Here is a 24,355-nt window from a genome sequence, read left to right as displayed (position 1 = left end):
TCTGCTTTAAAAGTTTGGGGACCCCTGCCATAAGGTCTGAGTATCTCAGACATTATGTCTTAACTTCAAGCTTACATTTCATGTCTGAGTGAGACTTTGCCTAATGGGCTATCAGGATCTATTTATACTTAGGCTTAATGTATGACTTTATTTCTTGAGAACAGCAAAAAGATGTAACCTCTAGACTAAATAGGTATGGCATAAATAATAATTTGCCTTATTGCTTAGTTATCAGAATATTTTCTCTATGTGAGTACTTAGCACTCTTATATTTGTTGAAGTGGATGCAGACCTTGACATTTTCTTTAAAAGCTCTTGTTTTCTCCCAAGAGTAATTTGGAACCTCATTGTAGATGGAAGAAAAGTTGACCTCTGACCATATAAAATGTAATTAAACTAATTTTACAAGTACATCTACACTGGAGGACTAATCCAGTTTCCATTGCATCGACTCAAAGAAATTAAAGTAGAGTCAAGCTGGATTAATTTGAGAGTGTAGTTGCACCCTGAATGTTTGTTTATTAGTGCACCAAAGTCCATGTTTCAGTGTGTTCACACACACACTATCGGGAATAAGCAAGTGTGACTGTATTTGATAGACCTTTTGAGCCTTTTGAGTTATTTTTTTAAAGGATTGTCAATGAGGATTGCAATAAACATGCAAAACTATACCTATACAAGTTTAAACATTATTTTTAAAGTAATGACAACAAAAAATAAAAATAGCAGTACAGAATTAAATGAGAAAACTTAGCATTTTCACTCAGCCCTCCATTTATTATACCATCCTGCAAATTACAATCACATTATAAAGTGATTTCACAATATCACCAGAGGGAGGAATAAAAATCCAAATGATACCACAAGAGGGCTACAACTCATCAGGTTATTTTTTTATTTTTGGGGAAGTCTTCTACTTCCAGAACTGTGTTAGTAAAGCTTAAGAAGGCAAATGATGCCGTTTCCACAAGCTATTTAACAGATGTTAGGATAATTTGTTATATAGTACTTTTCTGAAATGATAATCATGGAAATAACATTTTCTGGCTTTCTGCCTGTAACTGTTTCTCTGCTCTTCTAATTTAATATCAATAAAGTCAGACGCTAAGAACAAAGGTTGTGGTTACTACAGAAAAGCTAAAGCTATTTAGGCTCAAAAAATCAGAATCTAAATGTTAAGTTGTAACATTTTTTTTCATTTACTAAAATATCACAAACCACCTGAATCTTAAACTAGCTTATATCAAACCAAAATGTGGAAGAATACAAATTCAGAAACCAATGCATGGATTAGTCAGAAACTAATGTAAGAATTATTCAATAACATAACCTTGCCTGAAATAATGTGATGAGGGCAACTTTGGTTGAGTATAATCTTAGTGATAACTTTTGGATTAAAATAATTGTTCATGCTTTCTTTTAAAAGTTACAGACACAATGAGCTTCAAAGGAGCTTTTTATATTGCTCAAAATATGGCTTGGAGGCACAGAATATATCCACCACTGGTGTAATTAAGCAGGTCTCGATTTGTTTGGTGTCTGGCTGGGAGATTCTTGGAAGATGTGCTCCTTTGAGTTCAATGGGAGACTGTTCTGTATAGCCGCCACTTGGAGGATAGGTAGAGTACAAAATGTAATAAATAATGTTAAAACTATTGCTTAAGTCAGTGAGGACTGAATCCTGCAATACCAGAGGTAGTCTATAGGTTTTACAGCAAGAATGCTTTTCATCATTAGATGAAATGGCAACTATATATTTCTGAAAGAGAAAATGACTAAATGCAATCAGAAATATTATGGATATAAAGGTTAAAGCTGGGCCCTGCCCCATTCATTTAAAAATCAAATTTGAAAATCCAATCTGTTCCCATCAACAGCTGACTCTACTGTTTGTTTCTGAACTACACACTCTTGCATCCTGCTATTTCTACAAATAAGCCATCTTTTCTTCTCATCAACTCCATAAATTAGCTTTAATTTGGGAAATAGGGAATCTTGCTAAAATTGCCCAATGAACATTATTGTGTTGTATTAAACTTAGTTTTACCCATCCAAATACAACAATCTGGCAATTGTATAGGACTGAGTAATTTCTAAAATGGTATTCTCATATTTGGAAAAGACACATATTTTACTTTAAAGTTTCATCCACTCTCTTTTAGGGCTGAATTTCATAAGAGTAACTTTTATCAATGAAGAGATGCGTCACTCCATTACGAAGAGATACCACTGGACAAAACAAAACTAAGATAGCAGTGCAGGCCTATGCAAGCACTTTTATCAAAGGAAGCAAAATGAACTTAAATAAAATGGAAAGATAGGGAAAGTCACCATGTTAAAAACACAGCAAAAACTAGAAATGTGAGGAGCAGCTTCTTGAAGCCAGGGCATTTAGGGTCAAGATTTAAGAGTTGCTGATGATGTTAGTCCTGAGGCAATATGTAGAAGCAAGTGAAGAGAAACAGAAGTAGCCTGTGTGGAATGAGTGACGTTAGACCTTGACAGGAGAATGCTAACAGTCTCAAAAGCAACTCCTAGAACAGATAAAAAGCAGTATCTGTTCTACAGTAAGGTTAGGAAAAGATTCAAGCAAACACCAAAGAGAAATCCTTAAACAACACTGTAAAAGCCACTCCTGTAAACAAAAATATACATACAAAAGGTTTAAGAAATGAGAAACTCCTTTTTCATTATGGGAGCACTGGCAAAATTACTGCTGCTGTTTAGCTACCCGGTCCACAGAAGGCTTCTGCAATTCAGCCAAAAGGCATGCTATTTCGGGGTCCATTTTTGGCTAATCCCTCAATCTATTTATCGGAAAGTTACTTGAATAGGGTGGAGTGTTGCTGCTTCATTCAGCAAAGATTCGGCCCATTGGCTACAATGGGAAACTTTAAAGGCTCAATCCTCAATCGTTTTAAGGCTTATCTGCATGAAACCTACCTCAGTTTTAGACCCCATTTACAACTGCAGGTCTGCCTAGTTTCAGAACAATTCACCAATTTACTGATCTTTTACCATAACATTTTAAAAAATAAGATAAACTGCAAGAGAGGGTTCTGGGAATTGTAGTTGCCGGTTTTGTCCATTCTCAGCCAATCAGAGCATGGACATAACCAGGTCTTTTATTGGCTGAGAAACAGAGAGAGAGAAAAACTTCAACTCCCATCATGCTCTGAGAGGAACTCAGGGACTTTTCAATGCCCGCCCCATGCAAGTGTTTCTGGGATAGTGAATTCCCAGCAGGGCCCTCACTGGAGGAGGAGCCTAGGAAAGGGAGAAAAAATGCTGCAGGATCTTCTCCAGGAGCCTTACGGAAGACCCTGCCTCAGGTATAATGCAGACTTAACTCCATCCACTCCTGTAGCCGATAAAACCAGCTCTCTTGATCCGTTTTGCCCAGCTTTTTGATTTCCTTCTCCCCGTTCTGTTTTCAGGGAATTACATGAAATGGACCACTGAAAATTACAAATCACTTTCGGTCAAATTGATCTGGGCCCAAGCCTAGTCTACAATAATGGCTGCACAGAGATACCAAAAACTGAGTGCAGCCAATATTAAAAAACAGGGAAATCTAGACAATTTTAGTGGGTAGTCATGGTTCATTTTTGCTTGAATTATGATCCAAAATCATAATTTGGAGGCAGAAAGATAGGAACTATGATTTCTCCTTAATAGAAACAAAAAAAACAACATTATAAAATCAACATAATTTAGGATACACCTCTATTTTATTTAGTGAACACAACATATTAACATTTGCATTTCTTTCTCCATATTCAAAGTTTTTGTAAAACAACTAAAGAACAGGAACATATCTACTTTGTTAGTTGTATTAAAACTTCAATATGGAGACAATAAGCTGCTTCACCTATAATTTATGAATGTATCACAGAGTTTTCTTAGAAGGATTTATTCATAGGTTTGCCCTTGCCTTCCTCTGAAGCTGACAGTGTGACTTGCCCAAAGTCACTTAGTGCACTTCCACAGCCAAGCAGAGATTCAAAACCTGATCTTGAGTAGCAGTTCACCACTCAATCAACTACTCTGTGCTGGTCTTAAGTGATGACCTTGTTGGATTCAATCACTGACAACATTAATTAGCAAACACATATGAATATTTCATGATCTCAGCAGCATAGAAAAACATAGCCCATGTTTCACATTGAAAAAGACTCTTCTTTTAAGAAGGCTATTGCAAACTCAAGGAAGCATCCTCAGTGTCAGTTCCAGCAGTATAAATAGTAACAGCTACAAGAAGAAAAGTAATTTAAATACAAAATTGTGTGGGTTGCTTTTTTTAAACATTCATACGACATGTTCCCATGTGCATGTAACTTAGGTTCTGAACTTGATGCCACCAATGAATGTCCATGTCTTGCCAACACTTCTCCTTTTTCTTTCCAATAAACTCCAAACTTGAAATGGAGACAGACATGAAATGGAGCTATTTGATGTTGCTTTTTCTTCCAGCAGAGGCCTCGTGACACTATGGACAATACTTTTGTAGAAATGTCATTCATTTTCATGACTTGGGAACAGTTGGACACTTTTCTTAGTGTTACTAAGGCTCAGCAAAAACAACTAGCTTTCTTGCTTTGTTTTTGAAACCACTGGCCTCAGGATCTTACCTAAAAGATGGAGAAATGGAATAGTGCTTTTCAACTTTTTTGTTTGGGATAGTACAATTCTTCGTTTCAGCAAATTAGAGATCCGCTAAAAGGAGAGTGAATTTTCCAAAAATATTTACATTTTCATAATGTAAATATTTTGGCAAAATAAATGCATATTTTTCAAGTACTGTGTACTATTATTACTCTGCTGGTTACAAACGATGTGTGATAAATGAGTGATGGAAGATCTGTGATTAATGTTGCAGTATCAGAATACTGTATACCTCCTAATCACCAGGGAAACAGTGTTTTTTAAAAAGAACCAAATGTAGCCTTTTTGGTAGCTAGCTATCACTACAATGATCAGGTGGGAATTTTAAAAACTGTACTTAAAGACGAAATACGAGCCCTGCTCTATCAAACAAAATACTTTGACACTTACTTCACATAGTGCAGAACCAAAAGTAACTAGTTTCTTCCACCATGGAGCTCTTAATACATGGGATTTTTAAGGAGTTTCACATCCATATACCAATGAAATCCAGACCTGTTATGCTTCCATGAAGTTTCAACATCATGCATGAGATCAACAATACTCTTAAAGGCTAACATAACTTCTACGGCAAACCTTTGTTTCCAGGACCTTCCATGGATACCAAAACCTCAAATCTCATTATATACAATGACATAGTAAAATTATGTTATTGATATAAATGGCAAAATCTAGGCTTGCTTTTTAAACTAGCTTTTTAAAAAAATAAAAAATCATGGGATCTGTTCCATCGATGGAGAGGTCTGATTGTATTAGTATTGCCCAGTGGTGTAATAGGTTAAGCCCTTGCACTGGCAGGATTGCTGACTGATAGGTTGGTGGTTCAAATCTGGAGAGAGCGGGGTGAGCTCCCCTCGGTCAGCTCCAGCTCCCCATGTGGGGACATGAGAGAAGCCTCCCACAAGACAGTAAAACATCAAACATCCAGGCGACCCCTGGACAACATCCTTGCAGACGGGCAATTCTCTCACACGAGAAGCGACTTGCAGTTTTTCAAGTCACTCCTGATAAGAGGAAACAAAGTATGAATTGCCATAAATGAAACAACAAATTTAAATGTACTTAAATCTCAGAAAAAGAAAAAAATATGTAGGATTTATAACAGCGAGCAATGAAGCTGCAGTATTGCGCTCTCCTCCTCCTCCTAACTTGCCCCTCCAATTTGAGAAAGTATTCCTGCTAAATTCTTTTTGTGTCACTTTTTTTTTAGCCACCGCTGTATAGAGTGCTAGGTAACGGAGCTAACACAAAAACAAACAAACTCAGTAGGGCCCCAGCATGCACATGCCAGAGCAAAAGCCTATAAATCACCCTGAGTAGATATCAGGATTTCAAAGGCACATTGCAAGCTGGTTCACATAGACTTGTTGATTCAAGCTTCAGTTGCTATTAAAGCATGACTATCATACCCCTTCCTGCAAAGGGTAACTGGATGGTATTACATACTATTCCTGCGCAAGAACAAATTCAGTGCTGGCATACTCGAAATACTTATTCTATTTTGTATATAGAATATATACTTAATGCGATTTTAAATTTCATTTGTGCAAAATATTTGCCCAGTATTAAAATATTTTGCAATATTGCTTTGGTCTTGAATTAGAATCTGGTCTGTTATGTAACATATTTAATACAAAAAGCGAGTCAAATATTTTAACCTTTACATAAATAGGAAACAAAAAGCTACAATTTCTTCAATGACATAAATATTCTGGAAGTACAACTATATAGATGTCTACTTAGAAGTAAATCCTATATCATTCAACAGAGCTTACTTGTAGATAAGTGTGTATAGCATTGTTACAAAAGCTTCCAAAGCAAAAAAAAAGTTTTTAAAATCATAAATAGATTTTGGACGAATACCTTTTTATCCCCTTCACACCAAATGGCCATGTTTAATGCTACAAAACTAGTGATGCTATAATAAATTTCACTCCTTTGTCTCTTTGATTGCAAATGTATTCTCACATTGGACAGAACTACTGGGTACACTATTGGATCTATGCTCAGAGAAAGGTAGGATATAAATTCATCAAATAAATAAACTAAATATTCTGCCCTGGGCCTCTCTTGCTAACAGTTAATGAGATATGTACACTGCTACTATAAGAATTTATTTTAAACACAGTCAAAAATAATTTATATTTATACCAGTGGTTCCCAACCTGGGGTCCCCAGATGTTTTTGGCCTACAACTTCCAGAAATCCCAGCCAGTTTACCAGCTGTTGGGATTTCTGAGAGCTGAAGGCAAAAAAACATCTGGAGACTCCAGGCTGAGGATCACTGGTTTACACAATACTAGATGCTAAATTAATATGCTAAATTAATAGCATCTAAGAGATAAAAGAAATGCACAGAAGAACATGATTCATCCCAACTTTAGTAATACTGAGTCTAACCCAGACTTCAAAGATAATGCATGCAAAAAAGCTCTGAGTGTTCAAAAGCACTACATAAAAATGAAACACTTTTGTCATTCCTTCTGTTTATGATGTTCAGGTAGTGAATAGTCCTGTTTATAGAGCCAGAACAGCATCATTGAGAACATGGAAAAAGGAATCATTTTGAGGGAATTGTGAGGTTTGCTATGTTTCTTTTTAAAAGGAAAAAAGTGGGTGAGACTGTTCCCCAAACAACCTGTGGTCACAGAATACCAGCTGATGAAATATTCATTTGGTGATGGAGTTGGGAGGGAGGAATGGAAAACTAGTGAGGAGACATAATGGAAAGTCTGGAATGCTGAATAACAGCAGGTGAAATGGTTATACATTTTTACTATGTTAATTAGAGTTATAACACTACTGGTAGTTCTCAGTTCATAAGAGCCTTTTAAAGGAGAATGGAGAGTCCCCACTGGACCTCCAGATATTTGGACTTTCAGCAGTCCTACCCACAATGACCACTGGAAAAGGTTTTGGAAGTTGTAGATCAGGGGTCCTCAAACTTTTTAAGCAGGGGGCCGGTCTACAATCCTTCAGATTGTTGAGGGGCCGAATTATCATTTGAAAAAGAAATACGAACAAATCCCTATGCACACTGCACATGTCTTATTTGTTGTGCAAAATAACAACAACAATGAAAGAACAATACAATATTTAAAAATGAAAACAATTTTAACCAACATAAAGCTATCAGGATTTCAATAGGAAGTGTGGGCCTGCTTCTGGCCAATGAGATAGTCAAGTTAATCAGGATTGTTGTTGTTGTTGTTGTTGTTGTTGTTGTTGTGTGTCTTCAAGTCATTTCAGACTTCGGGCAAGCCTAAGTCTAAAATGATTTATTTATTCATTTACTACATTTATTTACTACGTTTATATTCTGCCCTTCTCACCCCGAAGGGGACTCAGAGCAACTGTATGTACATAAAATATATTATATTATTAGCATAGCACAATATTAACTTATATAAAATATATTCTAAATGAGGGCGGGGGCCAGGTAAATGACCTTGGAGGGCCGCATCCGGCCCCCGGGCCTTAGTTTGGGGACCCCTGTTGTAGATCAACAGCTGTACCATAAAAGTAAAAGATTTACTTTAGTCAAAGTCTGACTACTCCAAGAGCATAGGAATGTTATTTTTGGACACCTATACGCATCTCCTATCTGCAATGTCACTGGCCAAGTTAGCTGGGGATTGTAGAAGTTGTGGTCCACATCTGTATACTATACAGAAAGAGAGGGCCAATGGGTAAATGGAGAGAAGGAAGTTATGCAGACAGAAAATACAAGAGGACCAAAAACCACAGTGACATTTCTATACAAATCTCAACTGCATACAGAAAAAATGGCCTTAAGAGGTTGCAGTTAACCTATGAACAAACCATCTTTCTAGTTTTGCAGTAATAGCTTCATATCTGCAGATGATGATGGAGAAAAATCTGTTATTCTTGTTGAATATATCTCAGTGAATGTTAACAAATCTGCTGATGAATTCTATTTCAGCAATGTCATACTAGAATCTTTCTTTCAACTTTGTTCTTGCTGAGATGTGGTGGCTTTCAGGTCAGCAACGGAGTGTCCTGGGAGACTGTAAATGTTCTTACACTCAGTTCGGAACACTGATGTGTTTCGGTGTGGAATTTGTGTGCACTTATACCTCCTCATCACAACTGACCTCTTTGTCCTACACACAGAAAAGGACAATGCTGGCAGGTGACACCTTCTACCAACACCTGAAAATGAGTTGGCAAATGTAAGTTTGCTGCAGCTTTGCCCAATCTGGCACAACCAGATTGTGCCCAGCTAGCCCTGATATGATTGTGTTGGCTGGGATTAACAGAAGCTGTGATACACTTCTGGAGTGCATCATAATGGGTAAGACTGCACCAATAATAAGATGGCAGAAGGGAAATATGATCAGTGCCAATATTCTATTGTCTTATATAGGTATCAGTTATACTGCATATGAGATTTACAGCCCATCCTGAACAATAATACCTTGTTTTCCCGAAAATAAGACATCCCCTGAAAATAAGACCTAGTAGAGGTTTTGCTAAATTGCTAAATATAAGGCCTTCGCTGAAAGTAAGACCTAGCAAAGTCTGTACCCATAGATTGTTGTACATGGAAATAATGGAAGTAACAAGAAAGTCTTGATAGGATTCACAGTTTGTCTAGTTATGCTGGTTTGTGATGACAACTACTGTACAGTATATAATAAATGTTCATTTTTTGTTCAACAATAAATGTGAATTCTTCTTCATGGAAAAATAAGTCATCCCCTGAAAATAAGACCCAATGCATCTTTGGGAGCAAAAATTTATATAAGACACTGTCTTATTTTCGGGGAAACAGGGTATTTCATTTACAGAGTCTTATAACTCATCCCCTAATTTTAAAAGGTACTCACTAGCAATACTGTAGTCTACCACAAAAAAGATATATGCAGGTTAACATGCTGTTTCTAATGAAAAGTTCCTAGATCCATTCAAGTAACTTTATCTTTGGAGTCAATAAGGGCTCATTTACAGTTCTTCATCGTGATACATGCTGCTGCCTGCTATCAGTGCCCTTCTCATGTGTGCTTGAGTGGGTGGGAAAGAATATAGTAGGTTTTGCAAATGAATGGAGAGACACAAATCTAGAATTCTGCAATAATACTAGAGCCTCCCAGGATGTTCTCCCACTGACCTCAAAGTCTTCATTCTTCAGTACAAACTCATATATTACATTCAAATACTCCAGTCTAAAATCAGTGGATGAAAATTGATTCTAATCACTCTGTTTCAATGGGGATTACAGATCCCACTTCCACCACAGATATGGAAATTAGCATAGCAAGGTTGAATGATTATGTGATCAGCAGTCATAATAATGCTTATCTACTACACATTTGCACAGATATGTCACAATTCCAGTAAATCTTTAGCATTCCGGGTCTTTAAATGCTCCTGTTTGTCTCCCTCTAAACTCCACAAACTTCTGTCCCTTCTGTACGTAATGTACATGTACACATATATCTTCAAAATAAGGATAATGCTTTGTGCATCTCACAAAAAGCTTCACTGTATATCAATTAGTCTGTATATGTCACAAAAGCTAAGTCCTAAATGTGCTCAATCCATTCTTGTTTAACTTCAGCAAAAAGATACGAGAACTGCTCATACTAGCAGCTTTAGGAGGAGGCACTCTCTGCCAATTAACAGGATGTTTGTTCCATTTTGCTAAATCATTGCTATTTAAAAACAAATCATATTCAGATATCAAAGGATAGAGAGAAAGAGAGAGAATGACAATATTTAGGATGATGGAAAGACAGTTACAAGAACATTCATCTATTGTTTTAAACTGAGGAAACAGCAATCTTCCAGTATATTTAATCAGAAGTACATCTTAACTCTTAATTTAAGTGAGCATAGGACTGCAACCTGATGTGAAAGGAGGCAGCTTGCAAAATCTTCAGTATTTCCTAGTTAGAAAATGGAAGACAAAAGTGTAAAATCCAGAAATGTATATAGCCACAACCCAACACTTTCAATAATAAGAATAAAATAAATCAGGAAGAAACAAATTTTGCTTGCCTTTTAAATCTACACTGACTCTCCACAGGAAATGGATAAAGGTGTGGCATACAATGGTGAATATATTTTCCAAATTGAAATGAAGGATTTATAAAGAAAAACCCACCAAAAAGTCTTCTCCAACAATTGATTTCTCTTAAAAATTAACAATCACAGTTTAGTTGTCCTTATCTTTATGCAACCTTTACTCAGTTGTGAAACTACCAATCGAAAAAAATAAAAAGTTGCTGGAGACGTGCCCTAATGCCATGGTGTACAACATCACTTGATATAACCTCTTGTTTCTTCCATCTTCTCTTAATATATAATATGTATATGTGCTTTTATGTCACCTTTTGACTTACAGCAACTCCATAAATTTCATATGGTTTTCTTAGGCAAGGAATACTCAATTGTGTTTTTGCCAGTTTCATCCTCTGAAATGTAGGCTACAGCATTGGATAGAAGTTATCAGTCTCCCATCCAAGAACTAACTAGGGCTGTTCCTACTTATTTTTCAGGACCAGACATATCTGTTGCATTCAGTATATTTATATAGAAAGGCAAAGCTTCCTTCTTCGGTAGCCAATATCTTCTGAGATATTTGGGTGAAGGGAAATCAAATGTGCCAAATCACCATAGCTTGTCAGTTCCATGGAACATAGCAGTATTAGTCTGTTGCAAGGAAAACAAAAAGGTTCGTAGCATCTGAAAGGCTAATTCCTTTTATTTGGCATAAACTTACGTGGATTACAGCTACTCCAACATGTTAAAGACGTAAAGAGAGCTGACAAACATTCAAAGCAAACTCATTTTAATGACTAAGAATAGGGTCGTCGTTGGCAAGAACCAAGTCATAATTGAATCCAAACAATGTGTCATATTAAAATGAGTCAGAGGGGAAAACAAACAAACAAATACATGAAAAATAATATTCTGCTTCAGTTTCCTTCATTAGTATTTCTAATTGTTCAAGGTAAAAACACAGGATTGAACAAACACTATTAACAGCAGTAAACTCCATATCTAGAGCACATTTCTTTAGGTTGCATCAAGCTACAAATTCATACTGGACAATTCCATGGATAGTGACACCAAGGATAGATGTTTTACACATAATAAGGATAAAAAATAGGAGCAGTGATATTGATCTGTAGAGACTTTAAATTGGATTTGTTGCAACAGAAAAAAATCTTATAAATAAAAAGTCTCAAGCTTTGAAAGTAGCTGTTGTATCCCTTCAAGTCATTTCTGGATTATCGTAACCCTAAGACAAACTTCTCACAGATTTTTTAAAACATTTTTGGTAAAACTCTAAGAATTATTAACAGTGGAAATACCTTTTCAAACGAAAACTGAAATTTAACCACAGAAATGAGCAGGGAATTTTTATTAATATTTTCCTATATCAATTTATACAGCAGGTCAGCATTCATTTATCCAGAGGTTCTCCTTCTTGGATTACTGATACAGTGGCAAAAAAAGTTGAACGTGGCACTGGAGTTCTGTGCTATGTCAAGTTTGAAGGGACGACACTACAAATGAAACTCTTTTTTGAGTAACCCTTTTGTATGGGCCATAAAATGCAGGTAGGAAAAAAACCCCTACATTCTGTGCAAGATAGAATTTCTTCAAATCTTTCAAAAATGAATGAAGGATTAGGGGTATCTCAGTGTTAATATAGAAAGACAACATTCAACCAGTTCAGTAGTTCTGTTGTGGAAAAGTCACTAGCACTCAAACTTGCTGACAACTATTTCCATAGATGTTTGCCTCCGTAGATGGCCATTGTGTCCATCCTCCTTCCATTGCATTAAAATCATACTATTAGTCTAGTGGAAGTGATTTAAAAATTTTAGTAATTGCCCGGAAAGGCCCATTCAACTCTTTTCCATAGTTTCCTATGCTCGTAGTTCCAATTTCCTCCTAATTTTCTGTATAATTACTTGTCGAGCCTGAACAACAATATAGGACAAGAGGTCCAATCTTGGTAACATTGTTTCCTATTCTTATGTACCTTGCTGCCATTTTTAACTGCAGGCTATTCCACTTTTACAATAAAATTTCAGCCCTTCTTGGTTGATTCCACTTAAATATTGGGGAGGGGGGTTTGTCAGAGAAAACCATCATCCTTTTGGTTGCACCTACAAAATACTGAAAAAGACATGTCGTAATTCCACAATGTATAAGGGACCATGCCACTAATTGTATGTTAGGAAGCTAACACAAATCTTACAGCTATTTGGTGCCCTTTGCAAACAGTCTACTAACAATGAAGCTAAGAAGAATAGAGCTAACTCCATTAAATATCCAACAAGGCAAGACACACCCACAAAAGCAATTGTGGATTTGTTCAGCGGGCGTCTACTCTCCATCACCTCCATGCTGTTTGTTGAGAATGCATCTTTGTAGTACAGAAACTGAAGAGCAGCAAAAAAAAATCCCAGCACCAATATCCTCTATAAATCCTCCAAGAGAACTACTAAAAGGGAGAAAAAGAATAGCAAGCATTCCACTATCCAGCTTTTCTGCCTGCCAGTTAATTTCTAACTGAGCTTCAAACAGAAAAAATCCCAAATCCTAACCTTTCAATTGAAAAAAGGCCCCCATCTCCAGAGGCTACTGCAAATAACATAGTCTTGCAGAAGGGAAAGATGCAACTTCCACAAGACTAGCTCAATCTGCCACAGGAGTAGGGTACTCTCATTCACATATTTATATACAAAGTAGCCTTCCAAGTCTATTGAATAATTCAAAATTTCAAAATTTAATGAGAAGGTTTCCTCTCGCTTGTGGATGTATGCAAGCATGCACGAACAGGGACACTTTATTCAAGTCATACTGCAACAATCAGTTCTCCAACCATTGGGGGAGGGATCAAAAACCTGCATAAATTCAGACTTAATCTAACCCAGTTATAAAAAAATCTCATATAAATGGGTGTGTGTACGTACTATAGTTTTCCTCTACTGTTGCGACTTGTAACTACCATATAGTCTCAGTTTTATAACCACACAACTGTTCCTATAACAGATTTCTCTGTAAGATCTGTAAAGAGCTCCAGCTGTGTAGACGGGAAAGTACGTAAAGAAGGGGAAAATATTACATTGTTCTTTTTAAGCTACCTTTCCTAATATTACTCCATCCTGGGGACAGTTCCCCACGCGCTCATAATTCTCAGTAGCCAAGACACTTTTCAATGCAGTGATTTCAGCTGGGGAGGGTGGGATATTGGAAAAAATGAGGATTTGTTCTGGCCAGACCCAGAAATTCCCAGTACATGCATCAGACAGCATCATTTTAACACTGCAACAGCATCTTTCAAATAACTTCTAATAACCAGACATTTCAAATTTAACTGCTGTATATCTACTTCCTTTCTAAGCTATAAACATGTATTTATTTGCTAATTTAAATTACAAGAACAAATGAGAAATAACTGGCTTGTTATCAAATATTGCATTCAGCCTTACCTGGATCCAAAATTCAGGTGCAAAAAACTTTGGCCATACTTCATAATGCAAGGAACTCACAGTCATCTTACTCAAGATTTGTATCCTCTCCGTTTTAATGACTAAGCATCCAAAGAAACGGACTCTTAAAAGTCAGACAAGCATTTTTTAGAAGTAAGTGCACTATCATTCTCCAACAAAACTTTGAGGTGCACTTATAAGGGGAAAATTGTTTCAAATAAACCAGTTAAAATGCCCTAAAAGTTTATATTAAAAATACTGGTTTTTTGCAAGCATTCTTCTACAGACAAGATTCTCTAATGAAATCTCTAGTGTACAGATAGAAGCCGCGTTTGAATCCCTGTCAGGTACTTTCTGGCTCCTTGTAGAGAGGTATACTAGCCTGCATATTCTCCAAAATGGCAACCTCATCTCTCCTTGTTGCTATGGACACGCCATACGTCAGACCTGCACTTTTTTTCCTCAGACCTGTTTGTTTATGACAGGCTTAGGTGCTTCCTATTATGGTGCCTGCATCAGCACAGCATGCTATTCGCCAGTAATGAGAGCCCGTGGCAGCCACTGAGGTGATCAGCATTCAGCAGAGGACAGAGATGCTGAGGAATTTGAGCATGCTCGCTACAACTCTGCATAGAATGGCAATTTCAAGAAAGGGTAAGCAGCATACAAACCACAGAGCAGACCTGGTTTCCCCGGGTACATTTTATTATGACTGATGTGTATGTGTGTGCATGGGGGGCTCCATTTCAGTGCAAGCAAGCTGGTAAATATAAAATCCTGGAAGGGGACTGCTGTAAGTAGCAAAACAAATGGGACTTCTTCAAGTTTAACACAATCTGATGCTATCTCAGCTCCTCTAAATCAGCTGTGGAACATCAAGTTGGTGACAGCAGCAAGAAGAACCTCCTTGAAGTCTCACAACAGCAAGTGACTTTTGCTTCTTAACTTTAGGAAATATATTGCTTTTCCTGTGGCAGCAGCAGAGTCTGTTTTGCTTCTGCTGAGCACTTGATGGGAGGCTGCCCTCAGGGACAAGGGAGACATAATCCAGAAGGAAGACATGACAAGTCTCAAAGAGTTCCTGGCCGCCAACATTGCCAATTCAACTAAGACAACATCCACTTAGTCCAGTCACCTTGCCAAATGACCTCACTTGCTTAGAAGAGACCAGGCTTAGCTCACTATAAATTTAGAGATAACACAAATAATGGCCTTTCCATTTTCCAGACAGCTCCAGCCATGAAGAATTTTAGCAGAAACAGAGGCTATTACATCACTGACCATGCTGACATCCATCAGGATGGAGCCAATGTTTCCAATTATGAAGCAACCACAGAAACAGCAGACATCTACACATCTGTCAGCACCCTGATAAAAAGAATGAATAGAGACACTCAAGTAGAAACAAAACCCGTATCCCCCCCAAAAGTGTTTTTTAAATTTATTACACAATGTAGCTTAAAGAAGAACTAAGTTAGAGGTCCCAGTGTACACCAGTGGCAAATGCTTCAAATGTTATGAAACAGGAATGTCTTTGGCCTGCCAAAATTTTTTTACTAGTACTTCCCAAATCCCTCATTGTTGGTCATGCTAAATAGGACTGTTAGGAATTTCAGACCAAAACATTTGAGGGTCCAATACTTCCTTACTTCTGTTCCAATGAACATGTTCCGTGTTCCTATGACTATACATGCTTCTTTATAGGTACTTAACAACAATGATATATTAACCTGCAGAAATGTTTAAACTAAAATGTTAGTGGCTCATAAAACAATAGGTGTGGAATGGATTCAAAGTACAGGCAGTCCCTGAGTTACAAACATCCAATTTACAAATGACTCATAGTTAAAAACAGGGGGGTGAGACAACAGGAAGTCAGAGAAATCCACCCTTCGGAAGGGAAATTCACTCCTGGAAGAGTTATCGTGGGGAAAAGGTATCTCTACCGAAGCTTTAATACTAAGCCTTGTTTCCACAGCAAGGCAAATTTTTCAAAATCCAATTATCACAGGGACAGAAAGTGAGGTGAAATCTTCTGAACAAGGGTGCAGACAACAAAACAAACACCACAATGGTGTTACCATTCCCTATGCTATCCATCTATGGCTTAAAAATGTACCAGTTCCAACTTACAAACAAAATTAACTTAATAACAAACCTCATAACTTGAGGACTGCATGTACAGTAAAAGAGATACCACATAAATATTAGGAAAAGCTTCTTAACACTATGAGTTGTTCAGCAGTGGAATATGATGCCTGGGAATTTGATAGTCTCTCTTCCTCTGGAGTTTTTTAAGAGACTGGATGGCTATCAGTTGTGGGCAACTTGTTAGTCTATTTCTGCATGGCAGAATAGGGTTTGATTGGATAGACCTTGTGAGGTTCTTCCAACTCTATGACTGTATGATTAAATGAAAACTGTAAGTAGCCATGCTTTTAGGATTCAGCCTTGCTAGAACTAGCAAAAAGTAAAATGGACCTTAAACAATGATCTGCACTATTATTTCCTAGGAAGGATGAAGCCAGGAGGTAAAGCTGAGTCATAATTTATCCTTGCGTGTACAACCTAGATGCATTCTAACATCTGCACTAACACCACATGAATCTGGGTCAGAAATGGTGACCGCACACCTGGGTCTCTGGGAAAGAGTCTGCTTAATTTATTAGATCTTGTGGCGGACTGGGTCCTGAAGTTCCCCAGACTTATTGTTCTGGGCGACTTTAATGTACATGTCGAGGCACTGTCATCTTCATCAGTGACTAAGGATCTAGTACCAACCTTTGAAGCTTTGGGGCTCTCATTACTCAAGACTCACCCTACTCATCTGGGGACCCCAGGTTGAGAACCACTGAATTAGTTGATCCTGTTTCTTTGCAAGTGCAGCTCTATCCTTTCTCTCAAGAAAGAGGTTTAGTTGTTGTTGTGTGCTTTCAAGTCATTTTGACTTTATGGCAACCATAAAGCGAACACAGGGTTTTCTGTGGCTGCGAGAGTGTGATTAACCCAAGGTTTCCAGGGCTGAGTAGGAAATTCAACCCTGGTTTCCTGAGTCATAGTCCAATACTCAAACCAATACTATGCTGGCTGGCACAATGGAGAGGTGCTGAATTAATCCATCTTTCTCTATGATAACACTCTCTAACAAATATGGCCAAGAGATTACAGGGGTTGTATGCTCAACACATTCAGAGAGTGCCAGGAAGTACCATCGTCATAGCTGACTACAGCTATGGTGTTGCATTCTTCTCTTTGTTCAATCTCTAGTCTAAGAATTAGGTGGCAACAATCTCATTTCTTAGAGATGGTGCAAGAGAAAAATGTACTCATGTTCCCAGCAAGAAAATTTCCATCTCCGATGTACATCTGGAAGTATCACACATTACCCATCTATACTGCCATATAATGCAGCTTTTTTTGTGTCAGGAGCAGCTTGAGAAATTGCAAGTCACTTCTGGTGTGAGAGAATTGGCCGTCTGCAAGGACGTTGCCCAGAGAACACCCAGATTTTGATGTTTTACCATCCTTGTAGGAAGCTTCTCTCATTTCCCCACATGGGGAGCTGGTGCTGACGAAAGGGGGGCCCAACGGCTCTCCCCAGACCCGAACCACTGACCTGTCAGCCAGCAGTTAAACGTGAGTCTACATCGACCATATAATGCAGTTTCAAACTGCACTATATGGCAGGGTAGATGGGGTCTAAGACTGGGGTTGAGGAAGCAGTATTGTTTTCAGGCACTCACATGCATTAAGATTTCCATGCATTAAGATTTTAGTTCAGGAAATGAATGATCACAACTTGCTACATGAATAAAATCACAGAGCATATTGAAGTCTACCTGCAAATATTTGGGGATTTTAAGATTTTCAGAGTCACTTAGCAAGTATGTGACACATTCATAGATACATGCAACATTGTCACCCTATTTTGTGATTTTACTTACAACAATATTCTCATAAGTGAAAGCTGCATAATGGTTTGTCTTCCAGAAAGGTAGAGTTTTCCATTTACTTAGAGAGTCTCTTGCCAACAGTTATGAGTGCTGGCTTAGCTCAGATATATCAAAGCATATTCTTTATTTTTCCTGTATTTCAGATATTAAAAGGAAAAACCAAATTATCAGTTCATAAGACCATAGAGGAAAATAGAGGGAAAAGATTAAAATTCGACAAATGTATGGATGTGAGACTCTTGTCAAGAGCAGTTTCCGACAAATTACCTAAACACAGAGGTACTGAACAACAGTTGCCCAGTCAGGGAGCTTAGCTCAGATCTATGGAGAACTTTTCCAATGTGAATCAACACCATCAAATTTCCTCTTCCTGCATCAACTCTCTGACGGAGTCTATTCCACTTCCTTGGCAACGCTTTCGCAGAAATGACAGTTCTGCCTTTGTTTGCCAGACTCCTTGTTCACAAGCTTTTTCTCAATAAAGTGTGAAGTGCTCCCGTCTCCGCACTTTTGCTACTGCAGAAGCTGTGTGCAAGCAAGTAAGGTTTTTGTGCAGGAAAACAATAGAAAATTTCTGTAGCAAGTTGCTTTTTGCACCCTATCCTTGAATCTGCAAGTCCGTTCTAGAGGGGAGAATGATGCGTACCCATCCCACCCACGCTTATCTCCATGGTTACTCAAGTGGAAGCCTTGTGTGCTCCCGCACTACCTAGAGCAAGTACGGTTCAAACATGAGGCACTCCTTCTCCGTTGCAGAACAAAGACTCAAGATCCTTGTATCTCATGCCAGCGGCACAAAAGGAAGGTGGTGCGTAGGTGGATAAAAGTATTACTTAATTAATATGTTAAATACAATCTTTTGGGCACACATGAAGAAATATTTAACTACACTTCTTTGCTCAACCCTTTCCTGCAAGCTATGAATAATTTCTAGCCCAAAGGACAGCATGCATTCAGGATTGTTGTCATGTGGTCCTAAGGACCCATCCTACGCTAATGTTATTTCCGTTGCATTTCCTCTACATTCACAAAACGCGGCTCGCTTATCTGATAGAGCACCACAAAAGGGTGGCACACAAAAGGTACAGCTTACTCCAGACCAACCTGAGCAATTCAAGTCAATTAAATTTTTCAGTGACTCAAGTGAATGAGTCAGGTTCTGCAGAAAAGAGCTGAAACTGATACAGGCTAGATGACCAATCTCATTGAGAAACAATTACCTTTCACTACAAAGTTAGAGACAGATGCTTAACTAAACACCCTTCCAAAATAATTGTCACACTTAAACATCTGTGCCGCTGCAGAAAGACAGCCTATTCTTGCTACATATATTTTAAGATACCAAAGGGAGAGGGCAGGTACTGGTCAATGAATCAGTTTCTCTGAGTAAGTGTCTCATATGGACTCTAGCAAAAATTGCACTGAAATCATGTTAGTTCCTCTGTCGAAATTCATGCTGTATTTCAGGAAAAGGGGACAAAAACACCTCCAAATACTAAGGCAGAAAAATAAGTCTTTCTGAACTATAAGTAAAGGTAAAGGTTTTCCCCTGACATTAAATCTAATTGTGTCTGACCCTGGGGGTTGATGCTCATCTCCATTTCTAAGCTGAAGAGCCGGCGTTGTCCATAGACACCTCCAAGGTCATGTGGCCAGCATGACTGCATGGAGAGCCGTTACCTTCTCACCAGAGCGGTACCTATTGATCTACTCACATTTGTATGTTTTTGAACTGCTAGGTTGGCAGAAGCTGGGGCTGACAGTGGGAGCTCACAACGCTCCCCAGATTTGAACTGCTGACCTTTTGGTCAGCAAGTTCAGCAGCTCAGCGGTTTGACACACTGTGCCACCGGGGGCTCCTTTCTAAACTATAAAGGACCTCAAATCAAGGAAAATTAAAATAGCTATTTCATCACATCCTGGTTTGAATCCAATCCCTGCTTTTTGCTCATGCTCCAAATATTCTTAACTTGCATTTGAATCTAATATGGTGACAATATTCAAAGGACATACAGGTACACCTTAACAAACTAGATGTGTTCCTGGGAATTACTTTCTCAACAGGAAATGTTAGTAGCAGAAACTGAAATGACATAAAAGAATTCTTACATGACAGAGAGAGGGAGGGAGAGCAGTTGAAATAGACACAGTCCAGCACACAAAGCTACAACAGAATTGACTGGATTTCCATTCTTGTCCAGCTTGAGCTTTCAACACCCCGTTTATTGTAGACATAACACTGCAACTTAATATCAAATATTTGTTTCTACAATCCCACCCCTTCACAATTTCCCCAAACCTGACATTGCCACAAAAACTTTCAGCTACGCAAAGAAAAAAAAGAGTGCTGTAGAGTGCAAAAAAAAAAAAAAAACCTACAAAAGGACCTTCTTCAATAGAGATGCTTCCATATCTCTTGGATACAGTTTGGATTTAAATTATTGGGTACTTTCAGAAACACAAGGTTAGTTACTAGATGTTACACAAGATAATAGGCTGCAGATATTACGGAACCTATTATCAGCTTGCTGGTCTCGAAATAGTCAACAAACCATCCAGCGGCTTTGGAGTTGGCTGTTGTTGTTATAGTCAACAGGGAAAATGCAACACATTGGTTGATGCATAAATCCTTTTAAATGGGATGTGACAGCCTTATTTTTACTTTTTATACGGAAATTTCAGTGTTAGTCTGCAATGATGAGCAACAATGCATCACAGTGCTGAACTGTGCATAGCAGTAGTTACAACTGACATAAATGTATTGCTTCAAACAACTTCTGCAGGGCAGCTACTGAAAACCAATGTGAAGTGACTTGGCTCAGGAACCAGGGCCATTAAAATTGTTAGTCTCTACCACAAGGAATTCTTAGCTGTGTTTGGTGGCAACGGCCTAGAAATTATCATAAAGAGAAGTGGCAATCTGTACAGTTGCCTCTTAGAAATGGAAGAGATCCTCTACCACCTCTATTTCTAGAACTATACCATAAAGAAATCTTACAATTAAAGGAAGAAGGACTTCCCCGGGTCCGGCGCTTTTCCCCTAACACAACTCTCCCCAGATTTTTTTTATTTATTTACTTTATTTCTGTCCTATTCAATCTCACCCTGAGGGGGACTCAGAGTGGCTTACAAGTTTTTGGAAATATTCAAATAGATCATTTGACTAAGTGCTATAAACATTGCGTGGCCAGCAGAAACTGGTGGTTATGTTTTATTTCGCATTTATATTTGCATTTTCTGTCTAGCATTCCCAAATTGCATTATGAGTGTGATGTAAGAATGAGGCAATCTTAGACTTTCAGACAGGGTGTGTGCATGTGCGTATGTGTATAAGGAGGGAGCTCTTGATCCCTTCTGATCTGACCTGAAATCCCTCCATAAAGGAGATTTAGCCACTCCCCATAAAACTCACGTTGTAAGTTTGCAATGCAGCCAGAGCACACTACTCACCGTGTGCGTGCACCTATGTGCAGAGAGAACATATTTTATGCCCCTGTATCCCTTCCTTTCCTGGTTTTGGATCTTTTGTGCCTGATCTTTTACCTTCTTTTACCTCAGTATTACTACCATGATTAGGAGTGTAAAGTCTTGCTTGAGTTTGTCGTAATTAAAAATAACAGCAAAAAGCAGAGAAGTGGGATTCCCTTTTATTTTCTCTTATTAATGATGTCCTTATGCCAGTATACCACTTAGTGCCTAGGTCCCCAAATTTCACCCCATCTCTCCCTGTAATACAGGATGTGTGTCTTTTCAGGTCTATTGTCAACTTATTGTAATCCTATGAATTTCATAGTGTTTTTTTCTAGCAAGGAATACTCAGAGGGGTTTTATTGATTTCTTCCTCTAAAATACAGCCTATGGTGAGTAGTCTTTCTTGGAAGTCTCTCATCCAAATACTAACCAGGGCTGACCCTGCTTAACTTCCAAGACCAGACAAGACCTAGGCCTTTAGGGTATTTAAGCTCTCTATACTATAACATGCCTAGATTTGCTATTTGGACTTAGTGGTGTGTACGTACTATGGTTGCAACTCTACAGCCATAAGCTAATAGCCACACAGTGGTTTGAGAAGGCTGTGGACTTCTGTCTTAGTAAATAGATGTTGATCTTAAGACAGTTAAGTCTGGATAAAGCCAAAGTATGTTCTCCTACTTGCATGCTTCATGAGAATCCATATCTGGAAAAATGCCTGCAAAAATACTTACATGCAAGATACTATTTTTCATTGTTTCAATATTGTAGCTGTTTTTAATGTATTTGGGGTGCTGAATTCAAAACATGCAATAAATGTGTCATCACACATACAGCTCTTTCACAAATGTCATGACTAATTTCAGTACTAATTTTATTCACTCACAACTTACAACACAGAAACGTCAAACCAAGTTGTGAAAAAAAATGTATGTGATGGGGCAAATATGAAGTCATTTCTGGATTTAGAAAATCAAATTCCTATAAAACCACTAAAAGGTTTTTCTCAATTTTTAGGCCTCTGTTATTTATCCAAACAAACTAGAGATACTGCTCACTTGTCTTTTTCATCATCAAAAGGATTTTTAAAAACTTTTAAAGTTTAGTTATTTAACTATATTAAGCATAGTACAGCAGCAATTCTGAAAACTGAAAAAGCTAGGAGAGTGTTTCAAGGGACATTTTGCTACTGATTTTACTCTTCTCAGAAGGACATGTAGATTACAATATGATTCTACAGACTTAACTATATTTATAAAATATATGTGGTAGTATGGTAAGGAAGAAAAGATGGTATATGCACACATATGGGTGCTTTAGTTTCTTACTATGTAAGTCAACAATTGTCTTGAAGGAGCATATACACATAATCATTCTTAAAACAAAAGAAAACAGAGCATCTCCTGAGATCCTATAAACCAGTGGTTCTCAACCCGTGGATCCCCAGATGTTTTGGCCTTCAACTCCCAGAAAGCCTAACAGCTGGCAAACTGGCTGGGATTTCTGGGAGTTGTGAGCCAAAACGCCTGGGGACCCACAGGTTGAGAACCACTGCTCTAAACTCTTAGTTTCACATATGCAGTCTGTTAAAACCTTGATGTGTCTTCCTCAAGTATGTTATTATTCTAACACTATGCAGAAGGAAAAGACACAGTTGTACAACTTATGTACATTTTTTATTTTGAGATATTTAAAAGTGGTTTGGAAAACTGGAAGTGAATCAGAATTATCCTATATGATCAATACACAGCTTACTTCTGTCTTCTACAAGCTACTTTTGTTGGTGTTGCTGAGGCAGAAGTAGCTCTAAGAGCCAGCTGCGAAATCCTTACCAACAAAATGCTACTCAATTATGTGTATCTGATTAAATTATACGTATGTTCAGAAGATAAGGTTCTTAGGAGGGCAGTATTTCTTGTCAACATAATGCTAGCTTGCTACGCAAAAGCAAACTCTATTTTTTGTGTGTGGCTGTGTTTTACAAATCAAAGGCATTCATGTTATTTTTGAATATATTTGATTTAGGCACATGATTTATGCACATACATACCCACATATGCACATATTCAATGAACTGAGCTCTGAATGACATTCTCTCTTATGGACAGACAATGCTTACTTTTATTTTGAACAGCAGGAGAAGCAACTTGAAGGCACACATACACACACCTCCGGTAAAGTTACTATGCAGAGACTTTATAACACTGACTTCCCAATAAGGAAGGGAAGTATGTAAGAAGATTTCAATTTTTTCTATGTAGATTTTGAAAAATGCTAAATCTATAAATCAGATTTCTGCAGGACTGGCATCCAAAAACTGGTGCAGTGGGCCCAAGATCATCCATCAAGGGTATTCCAATACATAAAAGCCATATATAGGAACAAGTTGTTGAATATGGGCTTACTCTTAATGAGTAAATCCTAACTATTTCTAACATATGATTGCATTGCATCAAGTTACTGACACATTGCATGTAATCAGAAGTAAAGAAATTAAGCTATTCCTATTCCCATTTTATGGATAAAATAGAATCAATTATTGTACGCCTGCAGTGCACATTTTCAGTGCTGATGTAAGAGATCTCATCATTCTCGCTGACCTTCAGAGTGGCTATGGCAACTCAGACACTGTACAACTCATAAGGGAAACCTTGGCTGTATGATCCTAATTCTACAGCAAAAGGATGAGCAAAAGGATAAAAAGCATTCATTCCCTACTATCTACTACTAGTTGTCCCTCAACTACTGAACACATGCAAAATTCAAGACATCTTTACAAAAGGTTCTGTAGAT

At 37.8% G+C, this 24,355-nt stretch overlaps 1 protein-coding gene across 13 annotated transcripts in view; it reads right to left on the bottom strand.

The window, feature by feature from the left end:
• pde4d (phosphodiesterase 4D) overlaps positions 1-24,355 on the bottom strand; it is an 830,388-nt gene that overhangs the window by 30,682 nt on the left and 775,351 nt on the right. Inside the window, exon 1 of one of the 13 annotated variants that reach the window (XM_062974249.1) lies at positions 14,139-22,981. The exons of the other annotated variants lie outside the window; for them this stretch is intronic. Within the exon in view, the coding sequence (XP_062830319.1) occupies positions 14,139-14,204 (66 nt within the window). The 5' untranslated portion in view covers positions 14,205-22,981. Of the gene's footprint in view, positions 1-14,138; positions 22,982-24,355 lie in introns of those variants that run through there. 13 annotated transcript variants of the gene reach the window in all.

The sequence above is a fragment of the Anolis carolinensis genome, chromosome 2 (genome assembly GCF_035594765.1).
Source record: "Anolis carolinensis isolate JA03-04 chromosome 2, rAnoCar3.1.pri, whole genome shotgun sequence".
In the NCBI taxonomy this organism is placed as follows: domain Eukaryota; kingdom Metazoa; phylum Chordata; class Lepidosauria; order Squamata; family Dactyloidae; genus Anolis; species Anolis carolinensis.
Note: the sequence above shows the minus strand (reverse complement) of the source record. Positions and strands in the feature narration are given on the sequence as shown.